The 16,681-nt window shown below is 44.1% G+C and overlaps 1 protein-coding gene across 4 annotated transcripts in view; it reads right to left on the bottom strand.

Annotated features, from left to right (window-relative positions):
- CRIM1 (cysteine rich transmembrane BMP regulator 1) overlaps positions 1 to 1,042 on the bottom strand; it is a 189,751-nt gene extending 188,709 nt beyond the window's left edge. For 3 of the 4 annotated variants that reach the window (XM_059405432.1, XM_059405433.1, XM_059405430.1), the window contains exon 1: positions 616 to 1,023. In XM_059405432.1, coding sequence (XP_059261415.1) covers positions 616 to 937 — 322 coding nt within the window. In that variant the 5' untranslated portion in view covers positions 938 to 1,023. Of the gene's footprint in view, positions 1 to 615 lie in introns of all 4 variants that reach the window. The other variant, XM_059405431.1, reaches the window with a different exon arrangement.
- Between the last annotated feature and the right edge of the window lie 15,639 nt (positions 1,043 to 16,681).

The raw sequence follows: 16,681 nt of genomic DNA on the forward strand, positions 1-16,681 counted from the left end.
GCAAATCAATGAGTAACCACCGTAGGTAACTTCCCCTGGGCTGACATATTCCGGAGCTGAAAACTGATTTACACGCGAAAGAGGAGGAAGGCGGTGAAGGAAGAGCGCAAGGAAAAAATAATAAAAGAGTCACGCAGGGAGTGTGAGCTGAAGACACGTCTCCTCGCCAACAGAAAAGGGACTTTCGACAGCGGTGTGCAGCCCTCGGCAGCCCACTGCGCTAGTGCGGGGAGGGCGGCAGGGGCCGGACTCCCCGAGGGGCTCGCGACAGCCTCCGCAGGGCCCCCCGCCCGCGACGCCCCCACTCCGGGGAGCGGGACCCGCCCCTCCGCCCCACCCCCCCGGCAGTCCCAGCCCGAACAGCCACACGTGTGAGGGTCTCTGCACGGCCACCCCCACCCGCCCATCCCCACCCACGAAATCCACCCTCGCCCGAGGCCGGCCGGCCGGCCCAGCGTCCGGGGAAGCGGACGAGCGGGAATCAGGGGACCCGGGGGCCCTCTCCCGGGGGCGGAGGCCCCCTCCTCTGGCGGAGCCCTCTCTCCTCGGCAAAGTCTCGGCCAAACTTTGTTAGGCGCAGCCAGGTGGGAGGGGGCCCGCGGCGGGCGGCCGTACCTTCGCATACGCCCACTTCGTACTCGGTGATGGAGTCGCCATTGAGCGGGGGGCGGATGACACAGCGCAGCCCCCGGTCGCAGGCTCCGTGGAGCCCGTAGGCGCCGCCGCAGCTCTCGTTCCTCTGGCGGGCGCACATGTAGCAGCAGCCGCAGACGCCCTGCACGATGCTCCCGGGGCAGCTCCTGGGCTCTTCGCACTTGGACTCGTCGCAGGGCAGGCAGACCAGCGCCCGGGTGCCGGAGCGCGCCAGCAGCAGCAGCAGCCAGACCAGGAGGTGCCCGCAGCCGGCCAGCCCCCTGCCCCCCGCCACCAAGTACATCCTCCTGCGCCGCCGCCGCCGCCTCCTCGCAGCCGGGCCGGGAGCGGGGCGGGCGTCCTCCCCTGCGCGGGGCACACGCGCCGCCGCCGCCGCACCCGCAGCCCGCGGTCCTCGCCGCCCCCCTCGGGGCCTCCGGGGCGCGCCTCCCCTCGCGGGGCGAGGCCCCCGCCCCCCGCTGCGGGCCGCGCCGACCCCGAGCCCACTAGCGTTGGCGCCAGTGGTGGCTTCCCCTCCTCCTCCTCCTCCCGGGAGGGAGGGGGAAAAAAGAAAAAAAGTTTCCTCCCGGCAGCTCCGGTTCAACCCAAACTTCTGGCGGCGGCGGCGGCGGCGCTGGGCTCCAACCCCGGCTGGCGGCGCCTCCTCCCTCTCCTCCTCCGCGTCGGCCGGCCCCGCGGCGGTGGTGGCGGCGGCGCAGCCTCCGGGCCGGTCCCCGCCTCCCGAGCCGCCGAGTGGGCGCGGTGGCGCAGCAGAAGGTCCGCGGCGTCCGCTCCGCGCGCCCCGCTCGCCTCACTCCTGCGCGGCTCCTCCGGGCGCTTGTTTATGGCTCGAGCCTCCGCCGCTCGGGCTGCGCCCTCCCCCATCCTACCTCATCCCCCAGACCTCGCCCCCCACCCCCCCGCGCCGCGCGCCGCTCATTGGCTGCCCCCCCACCCCTCCCGGCCCGGCCGGCCCCCTCCCCCTCCCCCGCCCCGGCGGGCGGCCGGGCCCTTCCTCCCTCACACGCCTCCTCCTCCTCTCCTCCTCTTCCTCCTCCCCCTCGGGCTCCTCCGGCCGGAGCCCGGCGCGCCGAGCCGGCCCTGCGGCCGAGCCTTCGCGCGCCTCCCTCGCCCGGGCTCCGCCGGCGCGCCGCGGCTCGGGCTGGGGGCGCCCACGGCTGGCAACGAGAGGCGCGGCGTCCCGAGCGCCCGCCGGCACCTCGGCCACCGTGGCTGTGGCCTGGGCGCCCCGAGGGCGAGCCGGCTGGCCCTCCTCCTGGGCCGGTTTTGGGTTCGGAGAGCGGCGGGGACCGCCGAAGCTCGCTGGCGAGGGGGTGGCTGCAGCCTTGGCTGGGGCACCCGCCGGATCGAGAGGGAAGCGAACGCACGGAAACCTCCGCAAATGGATGAGAATCCATCTTCCACTCGAGCTGGGGTTAGACTTTGTGAAAGATATTATGTAATGGAGTCTCGGGAAGCTCGAGACGCCTCCAGCGAAGCTGCTGGTGAATTAATTAAGTGCTTTAAACGGTCTAGGTAAATGTTCCGCAGGGGGAGGGGAGGACGGTCGAGGGCTGCTGGAGCTCGAGTTGAATTTTAACTGTCCGCATCCTGTGTGTTCGGTCGCTCTGCCGTCTGTGCCGAGGCGCTAGGTTATGGGAGGGGGTGAATGGAAAGTAGCAGAGCTGAATTTCTCTCCCTTGAGTAAGGCCAAACACTGGATTACTACAAGTCTTGACATGATTGGACCCGTGTATCTCATGCATCATTAATGTCATCTGACATTGCCCTGTTCTTTCCCAAGCTCCTGTCCAGAAGTGGTGGGTTTTCTTTCTTTCTTAATTTTTCCGTTTACTTATTTATTGTTCATGTATTAATAAAGAAGATGTGTGGCAAATGTTATTTGTGAAAACCCTGGTGAAGAAGTAACTGAAGTGATGCAAAATGCGGTGTGTGGAGATTGTTTCCCTGCTGTGACTGTCAGAAGACGTTCTGGAAATGACAGGCTCTGTAATGACCCACCATTCACAGCGTAGGTACCAAGGTCAATAAAATCAGTGAATTAACAAAAAGTGACTTGCACCTGTGGTGGTGGTGGGGGGGGGGGGTGTATCAGGTCCTGTGGCAGGTGTGAGGTAGGAATAGGCAGCAGACCTTCTGATCCAGAATAGTCTGGCTCCGGAAAGGTGGCAGCCAAGTGGATCCTGAAAATCCTGACTAATGAACCAAAAGTTAATAGCAAAGCAGTGTAAGGAGAAAGGAAACAAAGATGCATTTGAAATCCTCTGTTTTGGGGGCACCTGGGTGGCTCAGTGGGTTAAAGCCTCTGCCTTCGGCTCAGGTCATGGTCCCAGGGTCCTGGGATCGAGCCCCACATCGGGCTCTCTCTGCTCAGTGGGGAGCCTGCTTCCTCCTCTCTCTCTGCCTGCCTCTCTGCCTACTTGTGATATCTGTCTGTCAAATAAATAAATAAAATCTTAAAAAAAAAAAAAAGAAATCCTCTGTTTTCAGAACAAATTTATACTTATAAATAATTTGGATTTACCCACTCCGGTTCTGAACCAAAGAGCCAGAGTTAACCAGTGGAATATTCCCCAGTCACTGGCATCAGAAAACTAAATGGTTCTCCAAACCTTTTTCTTTGTCCTGAGGAGGGAAAGAGACTCATTAACTATTACTGATTATCAGTGGGTGATAGAAGATGTTCAATAGTAGACAGGGGAAATGTCCCTGTTTTTCTAGAAGGATCTAAAGAGCTGTTGGGATGACTAGTTTCCAAAGGTGTTGTAAAGATAGTTCCTGTAGTTGTGTAGGTCGGGTTAAAAAGACCCTAAGGTTCTGCAATTATAACTTAGTGAAGCCATTTGAAATATGCTCGATTTTCTATTAGCAGAATTCAAGAAAGATAAAAACACACCACACTTAAACCTGATTGTTGCTTGTACCCCAACAAGGCACCCGTACTTCGCTGTGGGATTTGCCAACAAACTGTCATCGTTGCGCTGTGTTAAAAGGTCTTTGCCACTCTTGCAGAGAGGTTATCTATATTTCTGTTCAAATCCAAGTATAAAGACATTATTAAAATGTAGCAGATAACACTGTAGGACTCAACAGGAAAAGCCAAGGTCGGGTGATGGGAAAAAAAAGGTAAGAGTGAGAAAGCCACTGTCAATTGAAAGAAGGATGATTATTCTCAAGGTCTTGTGTGTGTGTGTGTGTGTGTGTGTGTGTTTAAGACAGTTTATTAAAGGGTAGGGAAAGCTAGAGATTGAACACAGGCAAGCGACAATATGGAAGTCACCATCCATGTTTCTGGGATTCTGGTGAAAGGTAGACAAACACAAAGTGATAAGGGCTGACTTCTCATGGGGAATTCAAGTTAACTTTATAAAGGACTGGAGAGATTCTTAAGACTAAGGGGTATATCAGTTTAGAAAATTCAAGTTATACGGGGTCCTATGCCATAGAATTCATAGAGAAGCAAAGGAGAAAACAGGAAGAGTTACATGAAACTTGTATCTAGTAGTAAATAAGAAACAAGCAGGGGCCTGGCACCTTATCTGAAACCAGCATGTGAACTCGGAGCTCAGTTATGAAATAGCAGTTTCTTCCCTGGGATCCAGGAGGAACGCTTAGATGGCCAGAAGCCAAGGCTGAGATTGAGGCTCAAACACAAAAGGTTTCCCTCATCTTTAGAGACCAGAGTAAAGATACAGAAGAAAGGATGGGTGAGCCCAACGTGGTGACAATTAGGGGCCAAGGAATAACATAGACCCTGGGAGGCATATACAGATGAAAGAGATAGAGTCATACAAGGAATATGGTCTAATGCCTCCTCTTCTGGGAAGTGTCTTGGGCTTATTCTCTGATCTATAACATTTTGTAACTACCTCTGCTTGTAGCATTTATCATGGTATAGTATAAAACTTTCTCTTAGTAGGTCTGGCCTCCATTAAATTGGGGGGTGGGGCAGTGCATGACCTATAAGAATGTATGCATGCCTGAATGAGTTGATAAAGAGAAGGAAGAATTATAGGCAGAAAGATATATGCACATTCTTGTCCGCAGCCCTTCTGTCTTGGTTTTAGTAAATGCCTCTAAAATAAGCCTTTGAAAGGGTGGTTGGACACGAAGGAGTCTTCCAAATTGGGGAGGTAGTGCACAAAACCAAATCCCACAGGTCTAAAAGGAAAGGAAGTTAAGACTATACTTGAGATAGAGGTCTGGAAGCAGAGACAGTCCGCCCTCTATTGGCCGTTGGGGGGGTTGTATGGGAGGGGTTTGCTAAATTGTTAAAAATATCTAAAAATCAAATGCCCAGCTGGGGACCTAGCATAAAGTGGAAATAAGAGAGCAATAGACAGACCACTGATATTAGAGCCCTCCTGCTTGGTACTGTGCCTAGTTCAATCTCTCCACTCTAGTCACACTCTGGGACGTTTGTGTTTTCCTGAAACAAAAGGGAAAATGTTAAGAGTTGTCTTTTGAGTCTGAAAAACACACTCTTAGAACTGAATTGCACCAGAGAAAAAGTCTCATTGTTTTCTAAAGATGTTGCATACATAGTAGAAAGATCTATGAAGAAACTACGACAAGAAACCTACTCCTTTCCCCTCCTCCTCCCACAGCTCTCGCCAACCTTATCTGGGCTGATCTTGGGCTTGGGCCCCTTCAGTAGCAGAGAAACCCCAGCTTTGGGGGCTCAGCCATCTGATCTTGGCTCTGGATCTGGTACTTGGGCTAGGTTATCACCACCTAGTACCTAGTTTTACTAAGGGAGTTCCTGTTTTATCTACCCTGCCTGTGTATGGCAGCGGCTCTGGAGGAATTAGAACCCCGGTAAGGCATGTGCACAACACAGGTTCTCCCCTCTCACTGTTTACACACATTTGAACAAGTTATTTATCCTATCTGAATCGGCTTCTCCCTTGTAAAATGGAGGCAAATTTGAATACCAACCGCACAGCGTACAGTATGGACAAAAACGATCCTCCTCCTTTTATATTGTTATTTTTACTTTTTTTTTTTTAAGATTTTATTTATTCATTTATTTGTCAGAGAGAGAGAGAGTACACACAAGCAGGCAGAGTGGCAGGCAGAGGCAATGAGAGAGGCAGGCTCCCCGCCGAGCAAGAAGCCCGATGTGGGACTCAATCCTGGGACCCTGGGATCATGACCTGAGCCGAAGGCAGCGGCTTAACCAACTGAGCCACCCAGGCGTCCCTATACTGTTATTTTTAGAGTCCTTCTCATTGAGTGACTCCTCGAGTTTTAGGCTGGAGCAGAAATCCCCACTCTGTGCTATCCCAGTACCTCCTGTTGTGCAGCCTCTGCCTGCTCAGATAGACACCTTTTTTCCCCGCTTCTTACTGATCTTTCTATTGATCCTACGTTGTCAGTCTGTCTAGCCCTGGGGTTGTAGACTTTGTGATATTTTCTTGGACCTATTCCAGTCTTATTAAAGGTTAGTTCATTAATAATATTTCAAAGGGTGTATCATTAATAATAATGATAATAATAGTAATAGCTAACCTTTGTAGAGTGCCTGCTAATAAGCTCTTCACAAGGGTTATTTTAATGAATGCACAGAATAGTCCTATAAGGCCAATGCCTGATATTACCTTCCATACCTAAATGCTGTTTCCACTTCACAGTTGAGGAATTGGAGGCACAGAGGGCTGTGTGGTTTGCAAGGTCTCAGAGCTCTGTGGATGGCTATTCAGTCTGGAACCCAGTCTTGCTATCCTATCAGAGCCTGTGTATGTATCACATTCTCAGGCAGTAAATTGAGAATGGTAAATTGCTTTGCTTTTCAGTTTTATTGTCTTCTTGTGGACCCAACTTAAAATTAACATCTAAGACAAGGTCTTGCCTTCTTTGTTAATTTGCATATGAAAAGTTAAAACACCGATTAGTGCTTTTCTCAGAATGGAAATAGCTTTGTTGTTTTCCTAATTATTGAATAAGAAATATTTATGAGTATTTACCATATGAAGTATTTATGAAGTATTTACCATTTCCTGAGTATATTACCATGACTAGTCTTCACTATGGCCTGCAGAAATAGGTACATAATTACCTGCATTTTAGAGGTGGGGAACCAGAGACACAGAAAGGTTAAATAATATATACAATGTCACACCTATTTGAAAGGAAAATATGGGGTTCAAACACAGGCTGTATGGCTCTAGAATTCATATTATACACTACTACTTCTAATATATATTCTCTACAAACACATGATCATGTAGGGTTAGGGGAATATGAGAAAATATGAGCAAGTTTAAAAAAAAGAAATGAAACATCACCTATAATTCCATCATTGAAATATTAACCATTAATGACATTTCTTAGGCATCTTCGAAGGCTTATTTTTCCCCTTTAAATATAAAATATAAAATGGGATACGCATCCTAGTTTATAAATGCTTTTGCACTTACACCTATACATGACATATTGATCTTTAGGATAAAAACTGCATCTTTCTTTTTTATTTTTAAGCTGCATCCTTTTTATTTCTACTGAATATTATTACATGGCATGGGCATATCACATTATATTTAATAACACCATATTAATATACCGTTAGGGGTTTTTGTCTGTTTTACATTGTCACTGTCACAAAGCTGCAGTGCCTTCCCATTCAGCAAAATCTTCCAACATTTATCCATTGACTTCCTTTACTAAATTCCTAAAGTGGAATTGCTAATTATGGGCCAAAAATTATGCCTATTTTTGACACTGCCAGACAGCCTTCCAGAAACTTTTATCTGCACACTCCCTCAAACACTTAGTGCAAGTGCTCAAATCATTCTTATAATGTTTATTTTGGAATTGTCTTGTGTAGTCCCATGGGGGAAATAAGCTTCCTTGTTTAACCGTCATATATGATTCAACATACTATAACTCAAGTAGATTACCTTCTTTGTTCACCCGACTTGGCTCGAACTTAATTTTTATAATCTCTTGGAAATTCATCCTCAAAGGAGGGGTATTTGTTGGGATATTTAAGAGAACCAACACATGTTCCAGAGACAATATGCTTTTAAAAAAGAGTTTAAAAAATGGTGCTCCTTTCACAATATACACAAATATCAAGTCATTGTTATACATCTGAAATTAATAAATGTTATATATCAGTTCTACCTCAATGAAAATGATGGCAGGCATGGGTGGTTTCCACAGAACCAGCATTCAGCTTTTCCAAGTAACTGCTGACAAGGAGACATCATTTATTTGAATGGTAAATTCTGATGTGATAATGTTCATCAGAATACTGGTATTTTTATATTCATATCCTATATATCATACAGATGTTTTGTCATTGAAATGAGAATTTACTACTGGTTTTCTGGGCAAAATGGTAGTGCTTACCAATTCCTATGTTCCCTCTTTTCATTCTGGACACACACTTACGATCTTCCTTGCAGTTAGATGGGGCCATGGAATGTGGATGGAAATTTGGATGGGGCTTTTGTTTACGATGAGCTCTAAAACGTTTCCACTGCGTATTTTTAAATTCTCTCTCTGTTGGCTGGCTGAAGAGCATGCCATAGAGGATCTGAGGCACTAGATAAATTTGTAACCACTAAATGGATAGTACCTAAGTCCCTCAATGGTTGCCTGAAGCTGACCTCCTACATACAGACACATTCACATACACGGACCTCACTGAAATCTCAGTGGATGGTGATGTTAGGGAGAAATGAATCTTTACTGTACTAAGTCACTGAGATTTGGGGCTTGTTTGTTATAGCAGTCAGCTCATCCTAACATATTTTAGCCTAAATAGAAATAACATTAATTGCTTATTTAGGCCCCAGCTATTATTATATGTTCTCAGACAAAATGCCATTTGGCTTTTGTTTCTTTGACCATGGAATGTTGTGAAATGATTATGTTACCAATTCTAGCCTTTATACTTTTTTTTATTATCACAATGTTCTAAGAAGATCTTAACGATGTTTTGTTAGCACTGTCTAGTGGCAATTAAAATAAGTCATATCAAAACTTTCCACTTACTCAAATGAGAGGGTAGCCACCTCCATTCTGCTCCCCAGTGAGAGTGAGCTTTCACATGCTCATACCATCCCTATCCCTGGCTTTATTGGGGGTTACCAAAGCCCATGCACTGGAAAGACAATGAAACTCTTCAAACCCTCATTCTTCTCCTTTTTTCCGCATCTGACAGAATATATTACTTTCTCTGCCCTTTGAAGCCTTCCCCACTCCCGAGTATTACCCTCATCACATTGACATCTGTAAGTTTATTATGGACTTTAAATTGGCACCTCCTCCTATTTATCACTTGAACTTGAAGAATATTCCAATATTTTGATACTGGATTCTAAGGCCACCATAGTCATATTATTTTTTATTAATTAACTGATAGCTTAATGGGTCTTTTTTTTTTTAAGATTTTATTTATTTATCAGAGGGAAAGAGGGGGAGAGAGCGAGCACAGGCAGTCAGAATGGCAGGCAGAGGCAGAGGGAGAAGCAGGCTCCCTGCTGAGCAAGGAGCCCGATGTGGGACTCGATCCCAGGACGCCGGGATCATGACCTAGCCGAAGGCAGCTGCTTAACCAACTGAGCCACCCAGGCATCCCAGCTTAATAGGTCTTGATCATCTTATTGGTTACATTGGTTGCTCTTCACAAATTATTTCATGCTCAAACTAAAGTTCATGCAACAAAACATGTTCACTGACCAAGGGCTAGTTGTCAGCAAGCTGTGACCGTGTAGATTAGCAAGGAAACTGGAAGATTGGGCTCCTAGGGCATGAAACCATATAGGAGAGATTCTGAGAGTGTCTCCATCAATGGCTGATTATTGTCAAAGACCATGTCATGGTTCTTGTTTAGATTTGCCAAGAAAAAGAGCCAACCAGCAAAGCCAAACACAGGTGTTTAAAGAAGAGGGCTATTCAATTTTTTTCCTTGACACATTACGGACTAAATCAGAAATATCTTCAATGATGAGGAGGCATTGTGGCATAAAGTACTCTAATGGAAAGACCTGATCTTGGGAATCAAAATGTCCTGGGATGAAATTCTGACTGTGTTTATTACTATCCATGCCATTTTGAATAAGTGACTTAATAAGAGTTTCTCATCAGTCACTTAGGAAATTAGCACTTACAGCATTCTGAGCACGTAAGAGATACTTAATAAGTCTTCTAGCATTTTTAATGATGGGATTTTTTTAAACCTATAATAGATTCAGATATTCACTAAATCTTTGCTGCTTTCAAAGCTTTGTGGTTCTAGAACATCGTAGTACTTTCTGACCTGTGTGAGGATCAAACCCAAGAGCTTCACCTCAGAGTGATTATACCCTTTACAATCTGTACTTCCCCTAAAGTCTGTACTTTTTATGTCTGTCTCTCCACTTAGAGTGCATGATTCCCTATAAGGCAGGATAGGAACTTTAAAGCCAGCCAGCTGGATATTACATTTCTAATCACTATACTGGTTACAAAAATTAATGTCTTTCCTTGTGCTCGAGGGGCCCGCTGTCTAGAATGGGCAACTGGTTAAGTCAACAGCTTCAATATAGTGTAATAGAAGTTGACGAAATTAAGTCTACATGCAAAAATTTGATACAGTTAAACTTAATTCTTTCATAAAAGAGAAGAGAGTTGGGTTGAATCTTGAAGGAAGAATCGATGCCAGTTTTAGGGGGAAGGAGGGGAAGAGATTCCAAGCAAAGAAAACAACAGAGTGACTAGTACAGAGCTGGGTACGCAGTAGGTGTTTAATAAATGTTGTTGAAAGACGGAAGATAACCTGTGCTTTTGCTGTGGGAGAAAGAAAAATGAGGGTCTGAGGAGACTGGATGTCTGGCAGCATATATTAGGAGACAAGGCCAGTGAGGTTGGGCTGGACGATAGAGGCCTCAAATCTGTAGCAAAGGGCTTAGACTTCATCCTGGAGGGGAAGGTTTGAAGCTTTTAGAGACAAGTGACTTCATCAACTTCATATTTTATAAAGATAACATACTTTATTCACTTTGAGACACACTTTTAAAATATTTTAATAGCTTTGAATGTGGGATGCAACCCACAGTTGATGGTATGTCATAGCTTAATTGGCAGTTTATTTTCTCTCTCCGTGGCCTATAACATAGCGTTGCTTAGGAGTAATGGCATCTTATATGTACTAAAAAGTTGAAATTATGGTCAGCAGAGTAAGAGAGGGAAATGAATGGAAGCCAGAAGGCTAGTTGGGAGACTTACCAAATGGCACAGCTGTGAGGCAATGAGCGAGATACACCCAAACATGCCACAGTAGATTCTGAAAATCCGAAACAGGTGAGGAGTTCCTGCGTTTCACGGGTTCAACCCACCTTTTGGTTTTCCATCTTGTTCTTTGCCATATGGTTAGAACTTGAGGAAAGCTTTCAGCTTTTCATTAAAACTATATTTTCTCAGGTGCACAACTTAAGTAGAAAGAGTGTTACTTGGCCCATGTTAGGCATCAGCATTTTCTGAGGAAAGTACTCGCTGAGACTGGGGGCCCCTTTAGCACTCTCCCCTGGGGTGTCTGCTTCGTGCCTAGAGATTTCTTATTGACAGAAAAAAAATTTTTTTTTCCCAAGTATCCGAAGAGGCTTCAGCTATGTTCGGGTTCAAGACCTTCGTTTTCACAAATGAGCAAAGCGAGGTCCATCCGTGCTGATTGCCTTCCATTTGCCGGCTCTTAGGAGCCTCACACGGGACACACGGCGGCTGCAGCGCTCGGCCCTCCTCCGCCGTCCTCAGGATCAGCACGTTAGTTGTTGGTCCACCTCTGGATTAGTTCTCATCCAGTTCCGCTCCTGAGCAGATGATACAAAAGGATCTTTTGCCTTTACCTGCCACAATTTAGCATTAATGCATTCGGTATTAGCTTCTCTCTCTTCTTTTGGACTCGTTCTATAGCTGGAATCGTACTCTTTTTGCCTAGATGCCTGGTTGTCTGCATCCTAACCTCGGCTGTTGAGTAGGGATGGTGTCTATGATGGCGCTCCGTTGTCTGGACAAGGGCTTCTTGGGTTCTGATGGGCACCACCCGTCTTCCCGTGCCCTAGCTACTACCGTAGCACCCAAGGCACTTCACCTGGTCCCAGAGCAGTCCCCAGGACACAGACCTCCCCTCTGTTCTTTTTTTCCCTCCATCCAACTCTAGACTGTTTATATAGCATGATAGTTTGAGTCCGTTGAAGATGAACTCCTTTCTCCAAGCCCCCAAATTCTGCAACATTTATTCACTGTGAAAACCCCTTTCTTATCTCTCATAAACAGTACATGCCAGTAGGATGATGTATGGGGCTGCACCCCTTCTAATTGGTTGAGTCAACTTTTCCACTCACTGGGATTCCCTCTAATTGGCTGGTTAGGCATTAGTTCCAAATAACCAGTGACGGTGCAGTTTAGCTCTTAAATATTTTAAATGTCTCCTCTGCTTCCAAATAACCATTGGCTAAGGACAGGGAACCTCATGTATGCGAAATGCTTTGCATATATTAATTCTTTTGATCCTCCTAGCAATCTCCTCATACGGTATGATCAGATATATTCTTAAAGAAGAGGAAGAGGCTCAGAGAAATTATATGACTACCCCAAGGACATAAGCCATGAGACAGGATTCAGATCCAGGTCTTGGTGACTTCATACCTCCCTATGACATTGCAGCTTCCTCTATCCAGGACCAACTCATTGAGATAAGCAGACTGCTTATCTCAATCCAGGTCTGCTTATCTCAATCCAGGATTAGAACATCTTGGCTCGGATGTTTGTGCTTCCATGTCCTTCCTCGCATATTAGGGCAGTAGCCATTTACCTGTTGAGAACCATGAGTTTACCCAAACCTTACAGGCAGACCCACCTTCCAGGTGTTTCCTACCCCCTCAGCATCCAACTCACCTCTCCTCAAATATCTAAATCTTACGTTAGCGAACCGTAAACTGTCAGACCTGTGTGTGGATTCTAATGTCTTTCTTTATTCTCCTGTTGTTATCTTCTAAAAGCTACCAAAGAACTAAGGAGACAGTTCCCTTTGGTTCCTAATTTGTTTCTCATTCTAGAACATTCTCTAATTTTATTTTTTTAGTTGCAAAGATGAAATGTGAGGAGTCTAAGCATATCATCAGGGCAGCTTATCTGCAGAAAGAGTAAACAAAAATACATTTAAAAAGTGCTTCACAGGGAATCTGGTGGTTTGGGTTGGAGCAGGTCATGAAACCATGTAATAGTGTAACTCTAATAACTAATATTGCTTGAGCACTTAAAATGTTCTCAGTTCTATTCTACATAATTTTATACATCCCCTCATTGAATCCCCAACAACTCTATACAGTAGGGACTATTATCATCTTCATTTTATAGACGAGGAAACTAAGGCACAGTATAGTTGAATCACAGGTCTGGGTCGCCCAGGTTCTAAATGAAAGAATCAGGATTCGAAGACAGGCACCCTGATTCTAGAGCACAGGCTCTTGGTCAAGCCAAGGATTATAATGCTTTAGTTAAACAAACATAGAAGAATCAGATACACAGATGGTTATTGTTTTTCAAAGCACTGACATTATCACCTTGGGAAAATAAGTCCATTTCCTAAGAGTGTTGTCATTTCTCAAAATATTTTTGGAACTAACCTCTGACCCAACTACAAATTTGTAAGGCAATTAGACTTGTTAGGCTTATGCCTTAGTCTTGATTAAAAACAGCATTACCATAGTATAAACATAGTTATATAAATCAATAAAATTGATGAACTCTGTCTTCCCCAAATGGAAATTCATAAGGAAAGGTAACTCCCAAAAGAAGAAATATAAATGACTAAAAAACATATGAAAAGATGTTCAACCAAATATAGTCAAAGGCATGCATATTAAAATTAGGAGAAGATACTTTTTATCTACTAGTTTGACAAATATTTTTACTTTTTTAAAGACTTTGTTTATTTTTTTTTTTTTAAGGAATTTATTTGACAGAGAGAGAGCACAAGTAGGCAGAGGGCAGGCAGAGGGAGAGGGAGAACCAGTCTCTCTGCTGAGCAGGGATCCCAATGCAGGACTTGATCCCAGGACCCTGCTGAGGGCAGCCACATAACCCATGGTTGACAAACATTTTTAACAATTGGCAATATCCAGGATTAGCAAGGATGGGGGAAATAAATACTCTTATGAATTACTGGTGATAGTATAACTTGGTATAATTTTTCTGGAAGTCAGCTTAGCAATACACTTCAAAATATTAGTTGGACATATCCCTGATCCAGATATCACAATTTTAAGAGTTCATTCTAAGAAAATAATTCTGATTCCAGGAACATTCCTTATTCAGAAAACTACTTTCCTAAGAAAAAGAGAATAAGGTCAAGTCTATAAATATCTTGCAACCAGGATGCCTGTTGTAGTCCTGCTCATAGTTAAAAAACTGATAACCAACAATGCCCATTGAACTAAATGTCTATTAATAGGTTATTGATTAAATAAATCCATATAATGGAAAATTATAGTTATTAAAATGATGTGTGTTAAAGAGATATTCACAATATAGTGGTTATTTTTATTTTTGTTTCTTATAGTGTTGATTTTGAAAAAGCAAGTAAGATAATATAATTGCAATTAGTATAATACAATAATGTAAAAATTATGATAGAATCTCATCTTCTCTCATTTTATTTACCTCTATATATCTCCACCCACAAATACACAAATATGGATAAATATTCTTGGAAAAGCTATTCACTAATATATTAAGGGTGATTATTTTTGTGTGTTAGGACTTCATGCAATTCTTTTTTATTTTATGGTCATACCATTATCATTTCATGCAATATAGTCTTATATTGTTTTTAACTTTAAAATGTTCTCTTTATAATTAGGCAAAACTAAATCTCTTCCTATTTTGAAAAAAGAATTACAAATACCTAACTGGATCATTCACAATCTTTACCAGACATGTTTGCAACAATTTTGGACAGTATTCAAAATAAGAAATCCACTCCCAAATGAAGGGAGCTTGCCACTAACGACATTCTTTTGTCATGGGAAACACAGATCAATCTCAAAAGAGAATTTACAGAATTGTTTCATCACATCATTGAAATAAGAGTCTCCAAATGGCGATGACGTATAAGTGCTCGACGTTTATCTGAAGATATAATTTTGGATGTTTGTTGACAAAATCGTCTCGCCACTTTTACTGTTGTGCCTCACATACTCTGTTTACATCAGTTTTCATAAAAAATTTGAGATAGCTGAGCGCCCCAAAAATCTTCTCACTCGGTGGCTGAACAAGCCGTAGTTTCTTTAGCTTTGGCATGCATCGGTAAAAGAATGCATATTTTTGCTTGCTTGACCAAGCTCAGGAATCTGCAAGTCTGCTAACATTGCATTATGTGGACGGTGCCCTGAATAATACCATGTGCCCTTTCGCAAAAGCAAAAGATGCGCGTGTGGAATTTATTTTATACCGATTTATGAGGACTGCTGCACACAAATAGATTATTGTAGTGTCTGTGATTAATGGGAGACTGCACGGCGGCGTGGACTTCATAAATCATTGGATGCGATGTCTGAGTGAATTTTACTTGCAAAATCAGTTTCAATCAGCTTGCTCCCAAACTGGGTGAAGCAGGAAGATGTATCCAGGGGTGGGAGGCATGGAGGACTCTGTAGCAGTCAGTCCCGGTCCGGTATTATGTCTCTTGTTATCAGTGATGTGGAAGAACGAGTAAGCAGCACGTTAATTAAATTTGCAGATGGAATTGGAAATGTCACAAAGGCTGAGAAAGCCCGAGAAATGATACAAATTGGCCTAAATTTAGTGATAAGTGGGGGTTGGAATAAAGGACAAAAATAAAAGAGGTTTGAGCATGTGTGCACATGTACACACAAATCAATAAGCGGTGAAAGAAATCAGTTAATTTTATAACTCTCTTAAGCTCTCGAGTATCATATGAAAACAGTTTGGGGATAATGAATATTAAACAAGAATGCCTGCAGGGTTCTATTCTAAGATCAATATTTAGCATTTGTTTTGTTTTTAAAGTAATGGGTTTATTGCTTTTTTGATACATGAGTAATACATATTCATCATAAAAGAATGAGCAGCTACAGATCAGCAACAATAAAAAATATTCCTTTAATTCCATCATTCAGTGGGATATATAATCATATATATATATATAAATGAGAAAATGAGATCATATTGTATATTCAATTTGGTATCCAATTTTATTCGTGTAAGAATACTTTTTTTTTTTTTTCCCCAAAGGCCAGGTTCTTGAGAACTGTGGTCTATTCCCACCTTTCTCTGGCTCATTGAATTTGTTCCCTCAGTAATTAGCAGCTCGGAGAAAAATGACAAAGGGCTAATATTTGTAAAGGCCAATGTTGGAGAGAAAAAAAAGAAAAGAATTTTTTTTTTTTTTTTTTTTTTTTTTTTATTACTGTGCCCGCTCCTGGGAAATTCCTGACACCACCCTCTAGCCGTCCATCTCTCTGAGCCCTTAGGGGTCAGCCTTTCACCAAGGGAGCAGACACGGAATTCCCCCCACATTTCCTGGCCTGGTGCTGAAGCTGGCCCTCTGATCCTGAGAATTATTGGCACTTCAACAGAATCACTATTATGAACTGGAACTATTTCCAGAAACAGTTTAAAAGGAGGCGATTCCCACTCGGAAGGTTATTCACGAGGGTGGAGAAAGGTAGTCATCTGAGACAAATGTCCTACCAAGGGTGGAGTTACCGGAGGCATGAAAAGAGGGAAGGAAGAAAGAGAAGGGAGCGTGGGAGGAAGAAGAAAGGGGGAAAAAAAAAAAAAAAAAAAGAAGGAAAGTTCTGGTCTGGGGCCCTGAAATAAAGCTCTGAGCCAAGGACAATGGAATAAATGAAATAAAAGCCTAATTCAAACAAACACAGGCAGAACCTGAATCTTACTATGAATCAAACCTGAAAGTGTAGGAAGATTGTCAAATCAATCGAGAACGAAGTCATTCCTGGAGCGTTGGATTTGACATCAGGTAGACTTAGGAGGCCAGTGTGCCCTGTCCCAGCTC

The sequence above is a fragment of the Mustela nigripes genome, chromosome 7 (genome assembly GCF_022355385.1).
Source record: "Mustela nigripes isolate SB6536 chromosome 7, MUSNIG.SB6536, whole genome shotgun sequence".
Classification (NCBI taxonomy): Eukaryota; Metazoa; Chordata; class Mammalia; order Carnivora; family Mustelidae; genus Mustela; species Mustela nigripes.